This window comes from Thalassophryne amazonica, chromosome 16 (assembly GCF_902500255.1).
Source record: "Thalassophryne amazonica chromosome 16, fThaAma1.1, whole genome shotgun sequence".
Classification (NCBI taxonomy): domain Eukaryota; kingdom Metazoa; phylum Chordata; class Actinopteri; order Batrachoidiformes; family Batrachoididae; genus Thalassophryne; species Thalassophryne amazonica.
This window is the reverse complement of record NC_047118.1, coordinates 26,221,567-26,242,401: the sequence shown is the minus strand read 5'-3', so window position 1 is coordinate 26,242,401 and position 20,835 is coordinate 26,221,567. Positions and strand designations below refer to the sequence as shown.

Genomic DNA, 20,835 nt, shown 5'->3' with positions numbered 1-20,835 from the left:
GTACTCGTGTTTCCATTAGTTTGGTAGTGAATCTGTATGTTTACACGGCATTAGACCCATCTTCATTGCACACCAGCGCTCATTTTTACCTCCAAGTGCAACTCTAGTTTAATCATGTAAACCAGGTTAATGAGAGATACTAAGCCTGGACGATGAGGTGGTTTCACCGCAAAGCTGAAATGAACTGACAGCTGGAGACAAACATGTTATCATCATTAAATAGGTGGCTGGCACAGTTTTGTCAATAGCAAAGCTTTAGCTTTATTGATAACTGGCCTTCGTTCTGGGGCCGCTGTGGCCTGCTGATGCCGGACAGCCTCCACCCTACTGGGGAAGGTGCCGCCATCTTGTCTGCGAACACAGATAGAGCTCTACAGGGAGGGTAACATTAGGAATCTACAGCAGGCCACGGAGCAGGTGATTAGAGACCCTGCAAGGCTTATGTCAAATGTGGGTGTGGAATCCATTAGCTTAGCGGGGAAAGTAGTGCAGAAAATCCACTATGGTGATAGTGCAGTTTATTTGCCAGGGAAGGAAATTCAACAAGTTGAGACTGTGGCCTGCTCTTGTAGACGTGTCCATAAAAATCATAGAGGGATATGCTTTGCAAACTTAATACCCATTACTATATTGGATCATGTTGAAATTGAGGATGGCCCAGTGGTTGTTCCAGTAATAGCAAAGATTTCGTGTCTGCTACCAACAACGCGCGTGGAATGTCTCAAACCTAAACCTACTTCCAGGCATCTTATATATGCTACTCTGGAACCACCCCTAAACCCAAACAGTTCAACTGTCAACCCCACTGAGGTCCTTAGACTGGGTCTCATTAACATAAGATCACTGTCCTCAAAATCATTGTTGATCAATGATCTAATTATTGATCATCACTTAGATATGATTGGGTTAAGTGAAACCTGGCTTAAACCTACAGCTGTCCCCCCTTAAATGAAGCCTGCCCACCAGCATATACATTTAGTCATGTCCCTCGTGATGTGAAGCAAGGTGGGGGTGTTGCTCTTGGGGGTCACAAATATAACTCGTTTGAGCATCTGATTCTCCGTTCCGCTCAGGATATTACGCATTGCCAAGGTCAGAAGAATAAAAATCATCCGTATTACTTTGTCACTGTATATAGGCCTCCTGGCCCATATTCTGAATTCTTAGATGAATTTGGTGCGTTCATCTCTAACTTGTCAACTAGTGCAGATAACATTCTGATCATTGGTGACTTTAACGTTCATATAAATAAGCCTTCTGATCCCCTCTGCAAATCATTTATGGAAATTGTGGATGCATTAGGATTTCGGCAATGCATTCAGGATTCGACGCACATTCGTGGAAATACCCTGGATCTGGTTCTCGCACGTGGTACTGCTGTCACGAATATTGACATCATGCCTCTTACATCAATGGTCTCTGATCACTCACTTATTAAGTTTACAGTTTCACTGCCGTGTTTAGTGGAACAACAACCTTATTTATCACTACAGCGATGCATCAACTTCTCAACTAAGACTGAACTAGAAGCTAGACTGCCTGATATCTTAGCCTCACTTTTGACAAATACCCAGTCAGTAGACAGACTTGTGGATAGTTTAAACTCAGTGCTCAAAACGACACTCGACATGATTGCACCACCTGTGTTGAAACTGCGCTCCCCCAAATCGCAGTTACCTTGGTTCAATGATTACCTGCGTGACCTCAAGCATAAAGCAAGAGGTCTAGAATGGAAATGGCGTCATTCAAAATTAGAAGTATTCCACCTTGCATGGCGTGATGCTATCTTAGACTATAAGCATGCATTAATGGCTACAAAGCGGACCTATTACTCTGATCTGATCAACAAAAACAAGCATAACTCAAAGTTCTTGTTCGACACGGTGGCAACACTTATTCATGGACAACCACCTGTAGCTTGCTCTCCTTTTACAGCACAAGATTTCCTAGATTACTTTGAGAAGAAAATAGATGACATTAGGTTGAACATATCCCAGCATGCCTTAACCCAGCCACTACACCCTGCTATTGAGGTGGGCGCCACTACTGAGGCATTACCTAGATTTACATAATTTGATAGTATCTCTCTAGACATGCTGACAAACTCGTAACGTCAACAAAAAGCACAACCTGTTTATTTGATCCTATACCAACAAAAATGTTTAAGGACCTGTGGCCCACTCTTGGGCCGATTGTGCTGGAAATTATTACTCTTTCTTTAACTTTTAGATCTGTTCCTAAACGTTTCAAACCTGCAGTGATTAAATCATTACTTAAGAAACCTAATCTTGACCCTACTGTATTGAAAAACTATCAGCCGATATCAAATCTATCATTTTGCTCTAAAATTCTGGAAAAAGTGGTGTAACGACAGCTCGTACACTATCTTACTGAGAATAATCTCTCTGAGCCACTGCAGTCTGCTTTTAGAAAATATCATTCTACAGAGACGGCTCTCACTAAAGTGGTGAATGATCTTCTGCTTACAATGGACTCGGACACCACTGTGGTTCTGCTGCTGTTAGATCTCAGTGCTGCATTTGATACAGTGGATCATCATATTCTACTTGACAGGCTGAAAAATCATTTTGGGATTACTGGGAGTGCCCTTGCATGGCTGACGTCATAACTGACCAGTCGTTCTCACTGTGTTTTGTACAGTAACACTACCTCTAACCTTAGTGACATGAAATTTGGGGTTCCAATCCAAGGCCCCCTGCTTTTCTCCCTTTATATAGCACCCCTTGGGCACATATTGCGGTGTTTTGGGATTACCTTTCACTGCTACACAGATGATACTCAGTTATACATGCCGATAACTGCTGGTAATCTCGTTCACATAAAATCCTTAGAAGATTGCAGCAGTGAGAAGTTGGATGTCTAGAAACTTCCTACTTTTAAACTCTGAAAAGACTGAAATGAGTCCGCCTCTGAGTCCCCAGTCTCTGCTTCCTCTTCGGAAGATGTGACGATGGGATTGAGGAGATCCTCAAAGTATTCCTTCCATCGCCCGACAACATCCCCAGTCAGGGTCAACAGCTCCCTACTCGCGCCGTAGACGGTGCTGGTGGAGAGCTGCTTCCGCCTCCTGAGGTGTCGGACGGTTTGCCAGAATTTCTTCGAGGCCGACCAATAGGTCTCCTCCATGGCCTCCCCGAACTCCTCCCAGACCCGAGATTTTGCCTCTGCGACCGCACGGGCTGCGGCATGCTTGGCCTGCCGGTACCTGTCAGCTGCCTCCGGGGTCCCACCTACCAACAAAGACAAGTAGAACTCCTTCACCGAGGTGGTTAGAAAGCTCCTCAGTGGCAAGGCTCCTGGGGTGGATGAAATCCGTCCTGAGTACCTTAAGTCTCTGGATGTTGTGGGACTGTCTTGGCTGATACGCCTCTGCAACATCGCGTGGCGGTCGGGGACAGTGCCTCTGGATTGGCAGACCGGGGTGGTGGTACTCTGTTTAAGAAGGGGGACCGGAGGGTGTGTTCCAACTAGGGGGATCACACTCCTCAGCCTCCCCGGTAAGGTCTATTCCAGAGTCTGGAGAGGAGAATTCGCCGATAGTCGAACTTCGGATTCAGGAGGAGCAGTGTGGTTTTCGTCCTGGGTCGCGGCACACTGGACCAGGTCTACACGCTCCATCGGGTGCTCGAGGGTTCATGGGAGTTCACCCAACCAATCCACATGTGTTTTGTGGATCTGGAGAACGCGTTCGACCATGTCCCTCGGGGCACCCTGTGGGGGGTGCTCCGGGGTCCTTTGCTAAGGGCTATCCGGTCCCTGTACGACCGCAGCAGGAGCTTAGTTCGCATTGCCGGTAGTAAGTCAAACCTGTTTCCAGTGCACATTGGCCTCCGCCAGGGCTGCCCTTTGTCACTGGTTCTGTTCATTATTTTTATGGACAGAATTTTTAGGCACAGCTAGGGGGGTGTAGAGGAGGTCTGGTTTGGGAACCACAGAATCTCGTCTCTGGCTGTTGCGGACGATGTGGTTCTGTTGGCTTGCATCAAATCAGGACCTTCAGTTTGCACTGGGGCGTTTGCAGCTGATGTGAAGCGGCCGGGATGAAAATCAGCACCTCCAAATCCAAGGCCATTGTTCTCGACCGGAAAAAGGTGCTTGCCCTCTTCAGGGTCGGTGGAGTGTCCTTGCCTCAAGTGGAGGGAGTTTAAGTATCTCAGGGTCTTGTTCACGGAGTGAGGGACAGATGGAGCGTGAGATTGATAGACCAGTCGTGCAGCATCTGCGTGATGCGGTCGCTGGATCGGACTGTCGAGGTGAAGAGAGAGCTGAGTAGGGGGGGCAAAGGTCTTGATTTACCGATCGATCTACGTTCCGATTCTCACCTATGGTCATGAGATTTGGCTCATGACCGAAAGAACGAGATCGCAAGTACAAGCGGCCGAGATGAGTTTCCTCCACAGGGTGGCTGGGCGCTCCCTTAGAGATAGGGTGAGGAGCTCGGTCACTCGGGAGGAGCTCGGAGTCGAGCCGCTGTGCCTCGCTGCAGAAGCGTTCCGGGCACGTCCCATTGGGAGGAGGCCCCGGGAAGACCCAGGACACACTGGAGGGAGTACATCTCTCGGCTGGCTTGGGAACGCCTTGGGGTTCCCCCGGAGGAGCTGGGGGAGGTGTGTGTGGATCAGGAGGTCTGGGCGGCTTTGCTTGAGCTGCTGCCCCCGTGACCCGACTCCGGATAAAGTGGAAGAAAATAGATGGATGGATGGAAGACTGAAATGATGGTTCTTGGTCCAGTGAGACATTGGCATCAATTTGACCAGTTAACACTCAGCCTAGGCGAGTGTGTCATACATGACAGTGACAAAGTGAGGAACCTTGGGGTAATTTTTGATCCTTCGTTGTCCTTTGGCCTCCATATTAGAAATATTACTAGGACTGCTTTCTTCCATCTGCAAAATATAGCGAAGATTCATCACATCCTGTCTATGGCTGATGCTGAGACCCTGATCCATGCATTTATCTCTTCTTGATTGGACTACTGCAATGTTCCATTTTCTGGTTTACTGCAGTCTAGCATTAGGACTCTCCAATTGGTTCAAAATGCTGCAGCCAGACTTTTGACACAAAGCATAAAGTTCGACCACATTACACCCATTTTGGCGTCTTCACTGGCTTCCTGTCCCAGTGAGATCAGATTTTAAGGTTCTGCTACTAACCTATAAAATTATTCATGGACTGGCACCTCCCTACCTAGCTGACCTAATTAAACCTTACGTATCGGCCCGGGCTTTCTCAGGGTGCAGGACTACTTTGTGTCCCTAGGGTGAATAAGAATTCTGCGGGTCACAGAGCTTTCTCTTATCGTGCCCCTGTTCTGTGGAATGGTCTCCCTGCATCAATAAAACAATCAAATTCTGTGGAGACTTTCAAGTCCAGACTTAAGACGCACTTATTTTCCCTTTCGTATGGCTAGCATACTGGTACAGTTTTGTTTTACGCTTTTTACTCTTTTAATTCATTTATTAGTAACTGGTGCAGGCCGCAGCCTCAACTTCACCTAAATTCTGGGTCTTTTAGTGAAGCTTAGGGCTAGCGGCCGGCGATCACATTTGTATTTCTTCTGTTTTTCTTGTTGATTAATGCTTGCAAATTATACAGTATTTTTTGTCTTTCTGATGCCTGATTCTGTTTTTTTCTCTGTTTAAGGTCCAGCTCCATCCAGAGATGGGAGTTGTGTTTGTGTTGGCGACCCTCCTGTCCTGTGCACCAACAACAATTCTTGTATATTCGTCCGTGAATTGTTCTGTGAATTATTTCTGTAGTTCATGTTTGTAGCATGGCCCAAGCAGAGGGTCACCCCTTTGAGTCTGGTCTGCTTGAGGTTTCTTCCTCAGAGGGAGTTTTTCCTTACCACTGTTGCTCTGGAGGTTGGTAAGGTTAGACCTTACCTGTGTGAAGTGCCTTGAGGCAACTCGGTTGTGATTTGGCGCTATATAAAGGAAAATAAATTGAAATTGAAAAATCATCTTAGTATTTCTTGTTGCTAAATGCTGATAAATTATACTGTATCTGTTGTCTTTCTTCCGCCTGAGTCTGTTTTTTCGCTTTGTTTGAGGTGCGGCTCCATCCAGAGATGGGAGTGGGTGTTTTCTTCTGCAGGCCTCCCATCTTGTGCACCAGAATGGACTCCCAAAATTTCCTGTATAATTTTCTGTATTGTCTATTGCGTTTGTATCATGGCCCAAGCAGAGGGTCACCCCTTTGAGTCTGGTCTGCTTGAGGTTTCTTCCTCAAATCATCAGAGGGAGTTTTTCCTTACCACTGTTGCTCTAGGGGTTGGTAAGGTTAGACCTTACTTGTGTGAAGCGCCTTGAGGCAACTGTTGTGATGTGGCGCTATATAAATGAAAATAAATTGAAAAATTGAACGAGACTAATGCTTGGCCTTGTTGAATGGAAAGTTCCATCTTTTCACCTCATGAAATATTCGTACCTTTGAACTCAAACATTCATTCTTTGTGTGTGTGTGTGTGTGTGTGTATGTATATATATATATATATATATATATATATATATATATATACATACACACACACACATACATACATACATACACACACACATTCTGAATTTGAAGAGTCTTATGCAACATTTTTCACAGGTCCTGTCATACCGCGTTTCTTTTAGTAACGGTTAGCTCTGTTATGTTTCTCCCCCACAGTCAACCTTTGTTCTCTGGTTTGGTTTGCTCCACAGAGCACTCCTGCAGTTTCTCTCCGTTTATCTTCCCTCAGTACACTGAGCAATGTACAGGTTTTTCTCCAGTTTACTTTCAGTTTGACACACTCTCGTCACGTTTGCATTTCTCACTCTTGTGTTTTTTCCACTGCGCTGGTTGTGGTCTTCTCACATCTCCTCAGTGACCTCAGTTTAATATTATTTTCTAATTATTTAATAGTAGCATTTGTTGTTATTTGTTGTCATAGCTTCCTTGTGCACCACTCCATCCAGGTTTTTAATACAAACTCTCGTGCTTGATGCTTCCACTGTTAATAAATGAACATCCTTTTGAAGGTGTCTCTTTTCATGTTTCCCCTGCCAGACTGTTGTGGTTCCATCCTACTTTCTAGCCTTCTCATCATGCTCCTCGTGACTGCCCTTAGCGTTTCCGTATTTATCGTTTTTGACCTCTGAGCTTTGCCTAATGTCTCAACGACACTTTTGTTGCAGAACCTCCCACTTCTGAATCTGCCACATAAATATCAACGCAACACATTCAAATGCACATGACCGTTAAGGCCAATGGCAATGATTTAATTCTTGTTATGCCCAAACCAGACCCATGACTGATTAAGAAACTAAATACAACTGCTTTGTACCCTACATCTTGATTGGCACTCACATTCTGCACTGTGTAAGGAACAAAGAAACGGACACGTGACATTTACACTTCAGAGTCATTCCAGTGGAACTCACAGGATCTTCTGAGGAGACCTCATACCAAAGACAAAAAGTTGTCATCTTAGACCTACCATTTAGGTCTCAAAACCATACTGTAAGCATGAGTGTCATAAGTGGTTAACAAAAAAAGGGTGTATGAATAAATAAATGAATAGAATGAATATAGTCATGGATGAATGGATGGAACTTCGATTGTTATCAAAAACTATTGGTATCCATATCAGCTAATATAGTTATTAAACTCTCAATGAAGAATTTCAAACACTGGTGTTAGGGAGGTGTTGCTACGGAGCAAATATATCAAGCACAAAAACCACAACACCCTGAAGAAGACCACTTCAGGATCAAACTTTGTTGGCAAACTATTGAAACTTATATACATGGTAGCTGCAAGTTTGTGTGAGTACTTTTTGTTTTTCTATTTCTTCACATGACCCAGCGAGATGATGTCATACCTCTCTCCATGAGGGCATTGAACAGCGATGCGTTGATGAAGAAGAACAGATAGGAGCAGAGCTGTAAGGAGATATCTGGGTGGACCTGGAAGGCCATGAGCAGCTTCAATGCTTCTTTTAGAACATCTAGAATTTGACTGAGACCATCAGGGACCCGCAGCTGACCACTCTCTGAGAACGGGTTTCCATCCAGCAGACCTGACAGCGCCGAATACATACTCTGTGGAGACACGGGAATATTTCAAACATCAGATCAAATGCTGTGGTGGATTATGGTCAAAGACGACAGTATTTGAGGTGTGAGCAGTCCAGACTAGAAAATACTTATATTCCAGTTATCAGACTAGTGTGTGTCAAAATCCAACCCTCGTCGTGACACCTGGGTAACAGATCAAGTAGAGGACTGCCTGTTGGGGTGAAATACTGTGGTGACCTGGAGTGCCCTGTGGCTGATACGGTAGCCACGAAGTCCCAACAGCAACCCTGAACACGAGATGGCTAACGTGGCTCTGGTGAAAGAAGAAATCCTCAAAGGTGGATCAGGTGTAGGAGGTGATGGCTGATGAAGGCTGCAGCAGGGCCTCAGACCCAGATTGTCTGTGATTTCCCAGCCATCGGAACAGGCTCAGGATCTGTCTAGAGCCATGTGCTTGTCAGCATGCAGTGGCATTTCAACGTTAAACAAACCCACGCAAAGGCGTCTCTAGCAGAGACCATCTTTCTCACCACAGAGGGTTTGCCATGTTAAGACTGGCACAGGGCATCATTTCACAATAAAATACTGTTTCCTTAAACTGAAGACAATGGTTGGTTGTTTCTATGCTCGTACATTCCTGAGGAATGCTAAGAGAGCAGTAATGTTCTGTTTTTTTTTAGTCTTGTCCTGTTCATTGTTACGTACAGAACACTGTGACAGCGACAGGCATTCGGAGAGTGTGCAGGAAACCAAGCGGGCGGTAACGTGTGCGCCTGTGAGCCAACAAAAAACCCCAACAGCAGACAATGAATGATCATGCACTTCTTTTTTTAACCCTGCAAACTGCACACATGTCCCAACAGGAGCATTTAAATACAGTTTATAACCCATTAAAAAAAAAAAAAAAAAACCACACACCACACACACACACACACACACACACACACACACACACACACACACACACACACACACACACACAACACACACACACACACACACACACACACACACACACACACACACCAAAACAAAACAGTTACAATGCAAAATCCTGATACATTTCTGGGCAAACACAAATCAGAACAAGCTGCGACGGTCTGGGAAATTTAAACAAGAAAACCTGCAGTGATTCACTTTGACTTCTGTTCCATTGCAGACAGCATGAACACAAGATATTTCATGTTTTTTTCTGCTCAACTTCATTCCATTTGTTAATATTCACCCATTCCTGCATTTAAGGCCTGAAACACATCCCCAAAAAAGTTGGGACACTGGAAATTTAGGGCTAGGAATAAGGCAAAAATATCTAATATCATTAAAAGGTTCAAGAAAGCAGGTGAATTTCGATGCATAAAGGACAAGGACGCAAGCCTAAAGCTTCACTCACAACCCCTACCAGGTCTACAACGGCAGTGTGGGCCCTGTACACGCTCTATGCATTTTTGATTTGTCAAAAAAAACCTCCATGGAAGTCTGCGACCTTCCACAGAAATGAACACACGCATGTGATGCGGAAGTCTCATGCAGACTTTTGCCAATTTTTCCCCCCGTAGAAGCAGGTACAGCGGGTTGTGGGTGAGGCTTAAGATGAACACAGGTGATCTCTGATCCCTCAGCCAGCATGGCATCAAGAACAGTCATTCATCAATAGCTGATATAACCAGAAGAGCAAGGGATTACTTTGGGAAACGTTTGTGAACCACTAGAATATGGAGTTACATTCAGAAAAGAAACTGGTGAAATTACTGATCTGGAGAACTGGTCGCTCACATTGCTTCTTTTGTTTGTTTGTTTTTTTGACTGAATGAATGAATGCTTGCTTTTTGGATTGTAGCCACACGCTAATTTACCAGTTTTAGTAAACCTGGCCCCAAACTGAAACCTTACTACGACTAGTACTACTAAGACTACTACTCGCAAACAATGATGGTGTTTTGTAATTTGGTCATATGGGAAAAGGGGGCAGAACTTCCCATTAATTATATAAATGACATAAGTAAGGAATTCACTGTTATTCATTGCCTGTTTCTCAAACCAATTGCGTGACACCACAATTAGTGAGAACTGGCCACGAGGCAGATCAGTTACTCGTTATGAAACGTGCACAAGGAGCTTACAGACTTTACAGTCACTGCAGTGATATTTTGAAAGGCCACACACCTCACATTTTTACTATTAATAAATATTTTTAAACTCTTTTTTAACAAAAAAGGGGGATTATTTTAAAAAAATTGATGCAACGTTCCAGGCATTATTACTCTTAGCTCCTGCACAAATATACTCATGTGTGCAGTTAAATAAGTAATTTAGTGCGAACCAGTAACATCTTACAGGCACTTCTACTGAATGGCACCTTTGTTGTCAGTTCTCACACAGATCCGGCTCTTATCGCCAAGTTCTACCATTGTTTCATTGTTGTACCTCTGAATGACATCACAGTGCACACACACGCACGTGCGCACACACACACACGCACGCTTTTATCTCTATATTTGTGAGGACACTCAGACATAATGAATTCCATAACCCTTAAAGCTGACCCAAACGTAGGCTAATTCTATCCATAGACCAAAAAACCAAGTCCTAACCCTCAAACAGTCTTCTGAAGTTGTGAGGACCAGTCAGAATGTACACACACACACACACACACACACGTGCTATGACTAAGACAATGACCTCAGATACATCGAACACTCATGCATGCCTGAGGCTACAGGTCGGCTGATAAACGGCGGCGAGGATGAGTGTATCTGCAGGCGGTGACCTGTACTACATGGACCCAGACCGCAGTGAGACAGCGGATGAATGATGTCGGCTGAACGGTGGCATACTGTTCACATACCGTCACACACTCTGGTTAAAGGAGCTGCTGTAAATATATAATGCCTTCTTATCAGCTGCAGTAACTTTTAACAGACTTTCATTTTTGTCCACTTTTGTTCGTTGTCGGCCTGTCGCACTGGACAGGAAACAGGAAGAAATGTTCTTCTCCCTCTTTTCCTCTTTTGGGTGTTTCTCTGATGACAACTCATCTTCCTCTGCAGGAAACAGACTGTGGTTCACAGACTCCGTTCCCACAGGCTCGGGTCTTACCTGCGGCTTTTGGCAAAAATTAAGCAGAGATTCACAGCCGGCTCACCCTGTACACTGAACATAGGCCCCCAACCCCTCCCTGGGCTGGGGGCCCCTGGGTTTGTGTCATTTATTATTTCATTACAAAGAAATGATTACAGCAAACTATCTTCCTGGCAGAATACGTATTTGTGTTTTGGGGAGTGCTGTTGTCTGACATTCCTCTTGGAAGCCGTGCTACACCGGCCAGTGGACAGAAGGACCTGTATAAACTTCTTTAAATACTTATGAACGCCCCCTTCCCATCATGAGTTGCAGATTACCACTTATAAAAGATGTGACACCAATGTCATGACCAACAGTGGCACCACAAAGCCCCACCAAGTTCCTTCCCAGTAGCAGTAGGGTGTCTATATACTAAGAGATAACTGTATGTGTGTGTGTGTATATATATATGTGTGTCCCTCTCCTGTCCAAACGGCACCTCAGAATTGAGCCAAACTCAGTATCTAATAAAGTGGCCAATGAGTGCACACCACTGCTTAACTCCATGTGCTTACTAGCAGACTTATTTATCCAAAACCTTCACCTTTCTTCTCAAACTGAAACTTCCAATTTGCCCTCTAGTCTGGAAAATCAAATCAGAGCCACAAAACTCACACGACTCACAAGGTCACCAATGGTCTGGGCAAATCTCAAAACGTTGGCGCTTTATCTTCACAGCCTGCAACAGGAGTGCAAATGTGCATCTGGAGAGGTTTTCAAATAAAGATCCACCATATTGGACCTCCAGTTTCAATGACTGAGAACGTTTTTTTTTTCTCCAGCATAAAAAGACGAGCAGTCAGGTCACCGTTTAAAAAGTTTAAAACCCAAAAAACAAAATAATACACACGACGAAATGTTGGTAAAACACTTTAAAAAGACTGCTGCGAGACAAGTCAATCCAACGTATTTGTGTAGCACCAAATCACCACGTAGGTCACCTCAAGGCCCTTCAGAAGAGCAGTGCCCAGAAGAGCGGATCCAAACAAAGCAAGCAAAACTGAAATATGAGATTATTTTTGTTTGTGGTGTAATGGATCACAGTTGATCCGTGATCCGTAGGGACCGCCTCCCACAGGTTCAGAACACGTGTGAGACCTGGATTAACTGCCAAGTTCAGATCCGTTTCCTGAGGAAGGCCTGGCCGTATTCCTAAATGTAACATCTTCCTGCCTTAAACTCTTCGATGATGTTCAAACACGCCTGGACCCTAAACGTTTCACCCTCATGTGGAAAATCAGCCCCATCATCCTCCTCTTTTTGGAGCCTGTGCAAAAAAATAAATAAATAAAATAATAATAATAAAAACAAGAAAAAAAAACATCCAAGCTCTAAATCCATACATCATGCCATCAAACAACACACACAAAGGCAAAAGGGCTGTAAATCATCAGCTGCCAGTTCATGTTCAAGACTGTACAGCTCCTGTTGAGGACCTGTGCATGACACGTGCACGATATTCTGACAAACTGCAAGTGCATCGTGAATTCAAATCAACAAATACACAACCAGAGTTCTGGGGAGTGGACACAAAGAACGATGAGGACAGCTGCAGCCAAGAAAAACACCTCTCTGGTCTAAATATTCTACTTGTTTTGAGAAACTCTGAAACTGAAGCATCTGTGATGTCGAAAACTGTTGACCTGAAAGCATCACGTGAGCCTCGGGTTGGGCTGTCACCACGCACTTGTCACCAAAAGACGAACGTTTAAACTTAAACCAGCGCGTGGACACATTTCTGGCCCTTGTGTCACTTTTTTTTTTTTTTAAATCAGTGAGTGACGGGAAAAAAAAAACTGTTGTGTTGGATTCAAGAACCAAACGATTCTCAGCAAAATCACATTCTGGGTTTGTTATTAAAAACACAACCTTGGGAGACTGGATTGTCTGTGTTTACACTGCATGGAGTGAAAACAACACCCTGCGCCCTATCAGACGGGCTCTTCCTGACTGCCGTTTCCATTCGGTTATTGTGTTTTTCTGTCTGGAATACGCTCAAGGAAAACACACCACCGTGTTTTCGCAGCCTGACATCCTGCCTCACATCTGACCCGCTCTCAGGAGCTCACAGTCAAAACAGCACAAAACACCAGGAGCAGCAGGACAAGGTGCTGGACTTTGTCTTGGTGGGTTTGATGAACTCAGGTGAGGACAAAGATTCATCTCGACACCGTTTCTCACTCACTGATGATTTTTGGCCTTTATTATTATTTTTTTTTATATTAGGTATCCACTTACATAGGAGTGTAATTATTATTGCTGAACACAGCTGAGTGTGTACGATTCCCATGACACATGGCCCACGTGCACAAACACTACTTCAGAGTTTCACGTTGTGGAGGATCAAAGGAGTCCTCTGAACGGGCGTCCTGTTGTACCTACGTGTCCACTTTCACCTACTTTCAATCAATCAATCAAGTTTTATTTCTATAGCACTTTACAACAGTTTTCACTGAACCAAAGTGCTTTCCAATAGCACCAGCTAGAGATAAAATAAAAAGAAAAGTACAAAAAACACAATAAGAGCATCCAAAATAGAATAAAAATAGACAAAAAAGTGTCAAAGCAATTATGTGCAAAAAGCTGCCCTGAACAAGTATGTTTTTAACTTAGCTTTAAACAGAGGCAAGCTATTAATGGACCTCAGTTCAGGAGGTAATGCATTCCACAACTTAGGACCTGCTACTGCAAAAGAACGGTCACCCCATTGTTTGGACCTGGACCTGGGAACCTCAAGAAAGTTTTGGTCAGCAGACCGAAGTGCTCTGACAGGGCTGTGTGTTTTTAACAGGTCACATAAATAAGAAGGTGCAATGCCATTTACAGCTTTAAAAACAAACATTAACAGTTTAAAATCAACTCTAAAACGGACTGGAAGCCAGTGCAGGGAGTAAAGTACAGGAGTGATGTGGCTGTGCTTCCTGGTATTGGTCAACAGGCGAGCAGCAGCATTCCAGTTGGAGTCGGTTTAGAGAGCCTTGAGTGATACCAACATAAAGTGCATTGCAATAGTCAATCCGGGAGCTGATAAAAGCATGCATAGCCTTTTCAAGGTCCTTTTGGCTTAGAAAGGGTTTGACTTTTGCCAGGAGTCTCAGCTGGAAAAAACTGGCTCTTACCACACTGTCAATTTGTTTCTCAAATTGTAAACAGTTGTCAAACCGCACACCAAGGTTCCTTACCACAGCCCTACGATAAGGAGCCAGGGAGCCAAGATCTGGATCAGAGTTAGTTTTAGCTCCAAACAGAATACACTCTGTTTTGGCTTCATTACTTTAACACAAGATTATCCACAATATGCACCAGTCAGATTTACGGTGCTTGTTAGGCGAGGGCGTGTCACAGTCCGAACACAACATCAGCCAGTCAAAGTGTCCGTCTCTTTAAATCGGAATGAATGACAGCGTTTAGTCTTATTTTGTTTAATGTTCCTTTTCAATCCACTTTCACATATATGTGAGTGTGTGTGTGTGTGTGTGTGTGAGTGTGTATGAGTGAGAGAGAGAATTCTGAGAAAATTCACTTGATGTTGAGTCACTGATTAACAGCAAAATAAAAGCGTCCAACAGAACAGTATCACAGTAATCCTCAGGTCACAGTACATGAGAGAAGTATACAACAGAACACACTTTAATGGTCACCGTTCTCGATCCAGTGAACTCTTGTCGTCTGCTTTTAACTTGTCCTATTTACGGTTAAGACACAATCTAACCACAAGGCGCTGTGGCGACCACAGCGCGGCACATGGGCGCCAGATCCAGGTCTACAGACAGTGTCTTGGTCAAACTGCAGCTGAAGGAGCAGTTTTGCGTAATGTGCATGTTTTGATGGAGGAAACCGCAGTGACTGGGGGGCAGCCCACGCAGACACTGGGGGGCCTTTAACGCTCCGCAGAGATAAGAAAAGCATTTTGGTAGAAATGAACCTCTGCCCGCCTTCCTGAGAGGCAAAGAGCCCAAACCACAGCGTGGCAGTGTTCAGTGGACACAAACACACCGAAACAAGACGTTATTTTTAGTGTATGTGAAGGTGTGCAGACGGGCACTCGCTGGGGAAAGTTTACACTCGGCACATTTTGAGGGTAACTGAGGAACCGTCACATGTGAGCTTCCTTTAAACAGAATCTGTAAGATGGAAAGTAAGCAAATGTAACTTTTCCATTTAAAAAAAAATTATACATATATACATATATATATATACATATATATATATATATATATACACACACACACACACACACATACACACACACAGGCAATAATTATGGAATCACCAGCCTCGGAGGATGTTCATTCAGTTGTTTAATTTTGTAGAAAAAAAAGCAGATCACAGACATGACACAAAACTAAAGTCATTTCAAATGGCAACTTTCTGGCTTTAAGAAACACTATAAGAAATCAAGAAAAAAATTGTGGCAGTCAGTAATGGTTACTTTTTTAGACCAAGCAGAGGGAAAAAAAAAAAAATGGAATCACTCAATTCTGAGGAAAAAATTAGGGAATCACCCTGTAAATTTTCATCCCCAAAACTAACACCTGCATCAAATCAGATCTGCTCGTTAGTCTGCATCTAAAAAGGAGTGATCACACCTTGGAGAGCTGTTGCACCAAGTGGACTGACATGAATCATGGCTCCAACACGAGAGATGTCAATTGAAACAAAGGAGAGGATTATCAAATTCTTAAAAAAGGGTAAATCATCACGCAATGTTGCAAAAGATGTTGGTTGTTCACAGTCAGCTGTGTCAAAACTCTGGACCAAATACAAACAACATGGGAAGGTTGTTAAAGGCAAACATACTGGTAGACCAAGGAAGCCATCAAAGCGTCAAGACAGAAAACTTAAAGCAATATGTCTCAAAAATCGAAAATGCACAACAAAACAAATGAGGAACGAATGGGAGGAAACTGGAGTCAATGTATGTGACCGAACTGTAAGAAAACGCCTAAAGGAAATGGGATTTACATACAGAAAAGCTAAATGAAAGCCATCATTAACACCTAAACAGAAAAAAATAAGGTTACAATGGGCTAAGGAAAAGCAATCGTGGACTGTGGATGACTGGATGAAAGTCATATTCAGTGATGAATCTCGAATCTGCATTGGGCAAACATTCCTTGCAAAAAGACACATAGGGTCAATGTCATGGCCTGCAAATAGTCCGGATCTTAATCCAATTGAAAATCTTTGGTGGAAGTTGAAGAAAATGGTCCATGACAAGGCTCCAATCTGCAAAGCTGATCTGGCAACAGCAATAAGAGAAAGTTGGAGCCAGATTGATGAAGAGTACTGTTTGTCACTTATTAAGTCCATGCCTCAGAGACCGCAAGCTGTTATAAAAGCCAGAGGTGGTGCAACAAAATACTAGCGATGTGTTGGAGCGTTCTTTTGTTTTTCATGATTCCATAATTTTTTCCTCAGAATTGAGTGATTCCATATTTTTTTCCCTCTGCTTGGTCTAAAAAAGTAACCATTACTGACTGCCACATTTTTTTTTCCTGATTTCTTATAGCGTTTCTTAAAGCCAGAAAGTTGCCATTTGAAATGACTTTAGTTTTGTGTCATGTCTGTGATCTGCTTTTTTTCTACAAAATTAAACAACTGAATGAACATCCTCCGAGGCCAGTGATTCCATAATTTTTGCCAGGGGTTGTATATCTTCCACAGTAAAAAAGCAGGAGTAAAGACAGTCTTCAAACCACACCCACAATCTCTCTGATTGGCTGTTTTAATTTGTGGCACAACAAATCAAGCTTGTGTGTGAATGTGAGATGACAACCAGGAAAAAAAAAAAAAAAGCTGCTCTCTTCAAGCGAGGAGTCTATTAAAAAATAAATACTGGAGTTTACATTCCTGAGATATAACTACAAGAACAGCGCATCCTAATAAATTCATGTGTCTGGCAGCAAACCTTAGTCAGGTAGTAGACAGACTGCTGGAAGGTGAACATGATGACTTCCTCCAAGACCGTCATGGCTTCCTCACAGGCTGTCTGAGTGGAAGACATCTCAGAATCCAGCAAACCTGGCAACGTGCGCACACAAGTCAGCTTTACGGTCCAAAAGCACTGCGAGCGTTACACTTAAAGTAGAAGGTAAGTTCATGCTTCAGTTCACCTTCGTCCTCCTGATTCTGCTTCAGCAGCAGCAGAGGAACGTCGTGCTGGATGAAGTGCAGCAGTTCGATGGAGTTGGCCATCCACAGCACCAGCGGCTGCAGACCTGGGATCAGCTTGTCCACACCCAGGAGCTGCAGCGGCTCAGGCTGCCCGCAGCTGGAGCTCCTAGAGGACACACACGCAGGACGTGAAATCAGAGACATCACGAGTCCAACTTACTACTGCCCCCACCCAATCCAAATGCACCGACTCAATCATCTCATTTTTTCATACACCTGGCAGAGGCGCACAGTCACTTTATTATGTGTTATTAAACAGTGGGGTGGTACGATCGTGCACGTGCGTGAAAACGTTCAGCCATAATGGACACTTAAAAAGAGGAAGTGGAAGATCTATAAGAAAGCGGAAAATTCCAAGATCACATACGTGTAAGAAACAAAAGAAAACATTTGATTCCAAGAGCGATTAAACTAGAGTCGCACTTGGAGGTGAAAATAAGCGCTGGTGCGCAATGAAGACGGGGCTAATGTAAAATAAATAAATAAATAATTACTAAAATTTAACTGCAGTATGATTGTGCTCAAACTACCAAACTTGGGCTGTTTCCTAATTGTGTTAAGATAAGCATCTGTAAAAGTGTGTTCATGATAGATTTAACATCTTGTTATAATGGATCAGATGAGCGGCGCTGTGTGTGCACACTGACACAATGACTCACACTCAAGACGAGCATTTACGCAGAACGCCAGCTCGCAAAAGAGACATTAACGGACGAATGCAAAGTTAAAAGTTGGATCACAGTGTCAAAATCATTGTAAACTGTGGAAGAAATAAAGCTAGTGAGAAGAAGCGCAGAGGTGACTGTCCAGGAACGCAGAACACCTGCTCGCAAAAGAGCAATTTTGCAGACATTAACGGATGAACACGAAGTTAAAAGTTGGACCAGGTGTCAAAATGACTGTGTAAGAAGAAATAAAGCTAGTGAGAAGAAGCGCAGAGGTGACTGTCCAGGAACCCGTGGTTCGGTTCTAGTTGGTCTGGTGGATTTAATGACTCTGGAACACAGGTGCACAGCAGCCTGGTGCGCGGATGCACATACCGTCCAGAGTGTGTGACAACATCTTGATTGGATACTATGAACTGAAAACCCACACTTTAAAGGGACCAAGTATGGGAGGGCTGGAGGTTTGGACCAAACCCATGCCTAAATGTGCACCAACGTCACGTTACATGGATCATATGCGGAGACATGAGCCACTGGAGGCTAGACAGGGCTCAAATGACAGGTCAGTCGTGGGTGATTAGAGGCTGATACCTGGCACATGTGAGGCACAAAGAGGCTTGTTCATAGCGGAAACGTGATAGCTTAAAATGTGGATCACTCTTCAAATAATCGCTGACAGCCATGCGCGGCTCATTATTTGATGGGACCGAAGCTTTAGAATAATTAATGCTATGATTCCAGAGACCTCCATACAGTAGATGGCGGTATGCACTTCTAAAGTAAGCTTGCGATCCGCCGATAAAAAACAAGTTTCATTTTTACTAATTTAGAAGATTTAAGTTTATTTTCAGACTCTGGCTGACAACATGAACAAGATGAGTGCTTTAAAGCAGCGATTCATGATGGATTTTATTGTTTAAGTGTGTTGAAAACGACACCATTTTTCAGAAGTTGTTAGCATGACACAATGGCTAGTGTTAGCATGACTAAATGGGTCATTTTATCTCAAATATCTACTACTGTGTGCAACAGAAGCATCGGGGTCGTAGTGGACATTTATCATTAATGCTGGTACAACAGAATTTCACCAAAAGCTCTAGTTTATAGCCGCATTAGTAACAATGCAGCTCGTCTCTAAGAAGCGTGTGCTGCAGTTTTTCCATCAGGTAAGGTGGCGGCTTGCCCTCACAGAAAGCCGCGATGCCGAGAGCACTGCCTTCGCTGTGGACACACACACACACACACACACTACAACAGGTGGTTTCCTCAAACCCATATCAAACTTATAACCTGGCCAGCTGCAAATAATTTCAAAATTCTAACGTTTTTACACAAAGGTAGATTATTTAAGTAACAAAACTCCTTTAACTGTTTTTCTTTTTGACATTTGTTGATTGGAGCTGGAATACTCTGAGGTGATAGGAGGGAATTTTCTAGCTAGGAAATTCCAAAAGCCCACTTGTTTGTTTTGTCGTGTCTTTATTCATGGACTGTCTACTCACGCTTCTGGCTGAATGGCAGCAAGCGTCTTCATCTTCTCCTGAAAGGAGGACAGAAAGAAAACATCCTTTTCAAGGAAACACTGTACTTAATCCTTCCTATTCACATCTGCATTCATTCCACACTCTCTGGAATCTGCTGCTTAGAACTACTGTTTATCATTTTCTGCAATTCCAGGCATAAAAATGTCACACTTTAGAACAGAGCTTCTTACCCACATAACCAGCTGGATCTGGCTGGCGATCCGCAGCAGTAGCTGCCGTAAGTGTCTCAGCTCAAACGCAGAGGCTGAATGCTGGATGCAAAGGCTGAGCAGGAACGCAGGAGTCAGCTTGGGTTCATCGCCACCGGGGTTCAACATACTCAAGACCTCCTGCAGAACCTTTTCCTCCTGGTCTAGCTCGTAGCTTATTGAAGCCTCTGTGCCGTCGAGGTCTCGCCAATGAGACGGTGGAGGTTTCCTCTGACAGATTTTCACTGCGGCAGAAGAGCCGCATGATGAACAGGAGGACAGCACCTTTGTATTGTAGTTGGGACAGCGCCTGGTCATCCACGGGGGTGTTTGGAGAACTCCAGACGGGCTGGCGGGATCTTTAAACATGAACAGATAGTGCTTGCCCAAACCAACTAAGTCCCCAGAATCCAGCTCCACCTCCTCTTTGAGGAGTTGACCATTCCTCGTCACTGGAGCACCGTGGAGCGGCTTCAGCATTGTTACTGTCCTTTTGGGCTCCTCAGTTGAGGACGGTCCGGTGGAGGACGGTCTGATGGAGGACGGTCCGGTGGAGTCCAGGCGTCTGACGCAGCAGTGTTGAGGCAACACATCGGGAGCAAAGAGGAGGATGTCGACCTTTAATCGCTCCTCATCATCACCGTTGGAGTGCTCCCTGCAGCAGCCAAAGATGGTGGTGGTGCCGCTCATCAGGTAGATGACAAAATCCTGCAGAAAGATTATTATCGTCAACACATTTCTTGATCAACTTCCTACAGCTAAGTCAAATAACAGTCAGTGCGCTGGATCAATTTTCTTATGTAACATTGTGGAAATCTGTGACCATGTGAGCAGAATCAGCTAGTAAACACAACGTGGGACAGGAACAGGAAGGCTTACGTTTGGGAGGCTGATGATGCCGGTGACCTCAGGGTCACCATAAGACTATTAGTCAGGTCATGACATCATCCGTGCAGTGCAACAGTATCTGCCAGAAACTAAGCAACCCGCTTGTGGAATATCACAGACAAAAGGTGTCTCATCAACACATCCTGGTTGATACTGTATTTTTTGGAGTATAAGTTGCACCTAT

General features: G+C 44.0%; 1 protein-coding gene across 1 annotated transcript in view; it reads right to left on the bottom strand.

The window, feature by feature from the left end:
- si:ch73-281f12.4 (RA_Radil_like and Myo5p-like_CBD_Rasip1 domain-containing protein) overlaps positions 1 to 20,835 on the bottom strand; it is a 62,402-nt gene that overhangs the window by 27,800 nt on the left and 13,767 nt on the right. Inside the window, exons 5-9 of the mRNA XM_034190449.1 lie at positions 19,746 to 20,471; positions 19,534 to 19,571; positions 17,306 to 17,472; positions 17,101 to 17,213; positions 7,874 to 8,093 (exon numbers count right to left, since the gene is read on the bottom strand). Coding sequence (XP_034046340.1) covers positions 7,874 to 8,093; positions 17,101 to 17,213; positions 17,306 to 17,472; positions 19,534 to 19,571; positions 19,746 to 20,471 — 1,264 coding nt within the window. The remainder of the gene's footprint in view (positions 1 to 7,873; positions 8,094 to 17,100; positions 17,214 to 17,305; positions 17,473 to 19,533; positions 19,572 to 19,745; positions 20,472 to 20,835) is intronic.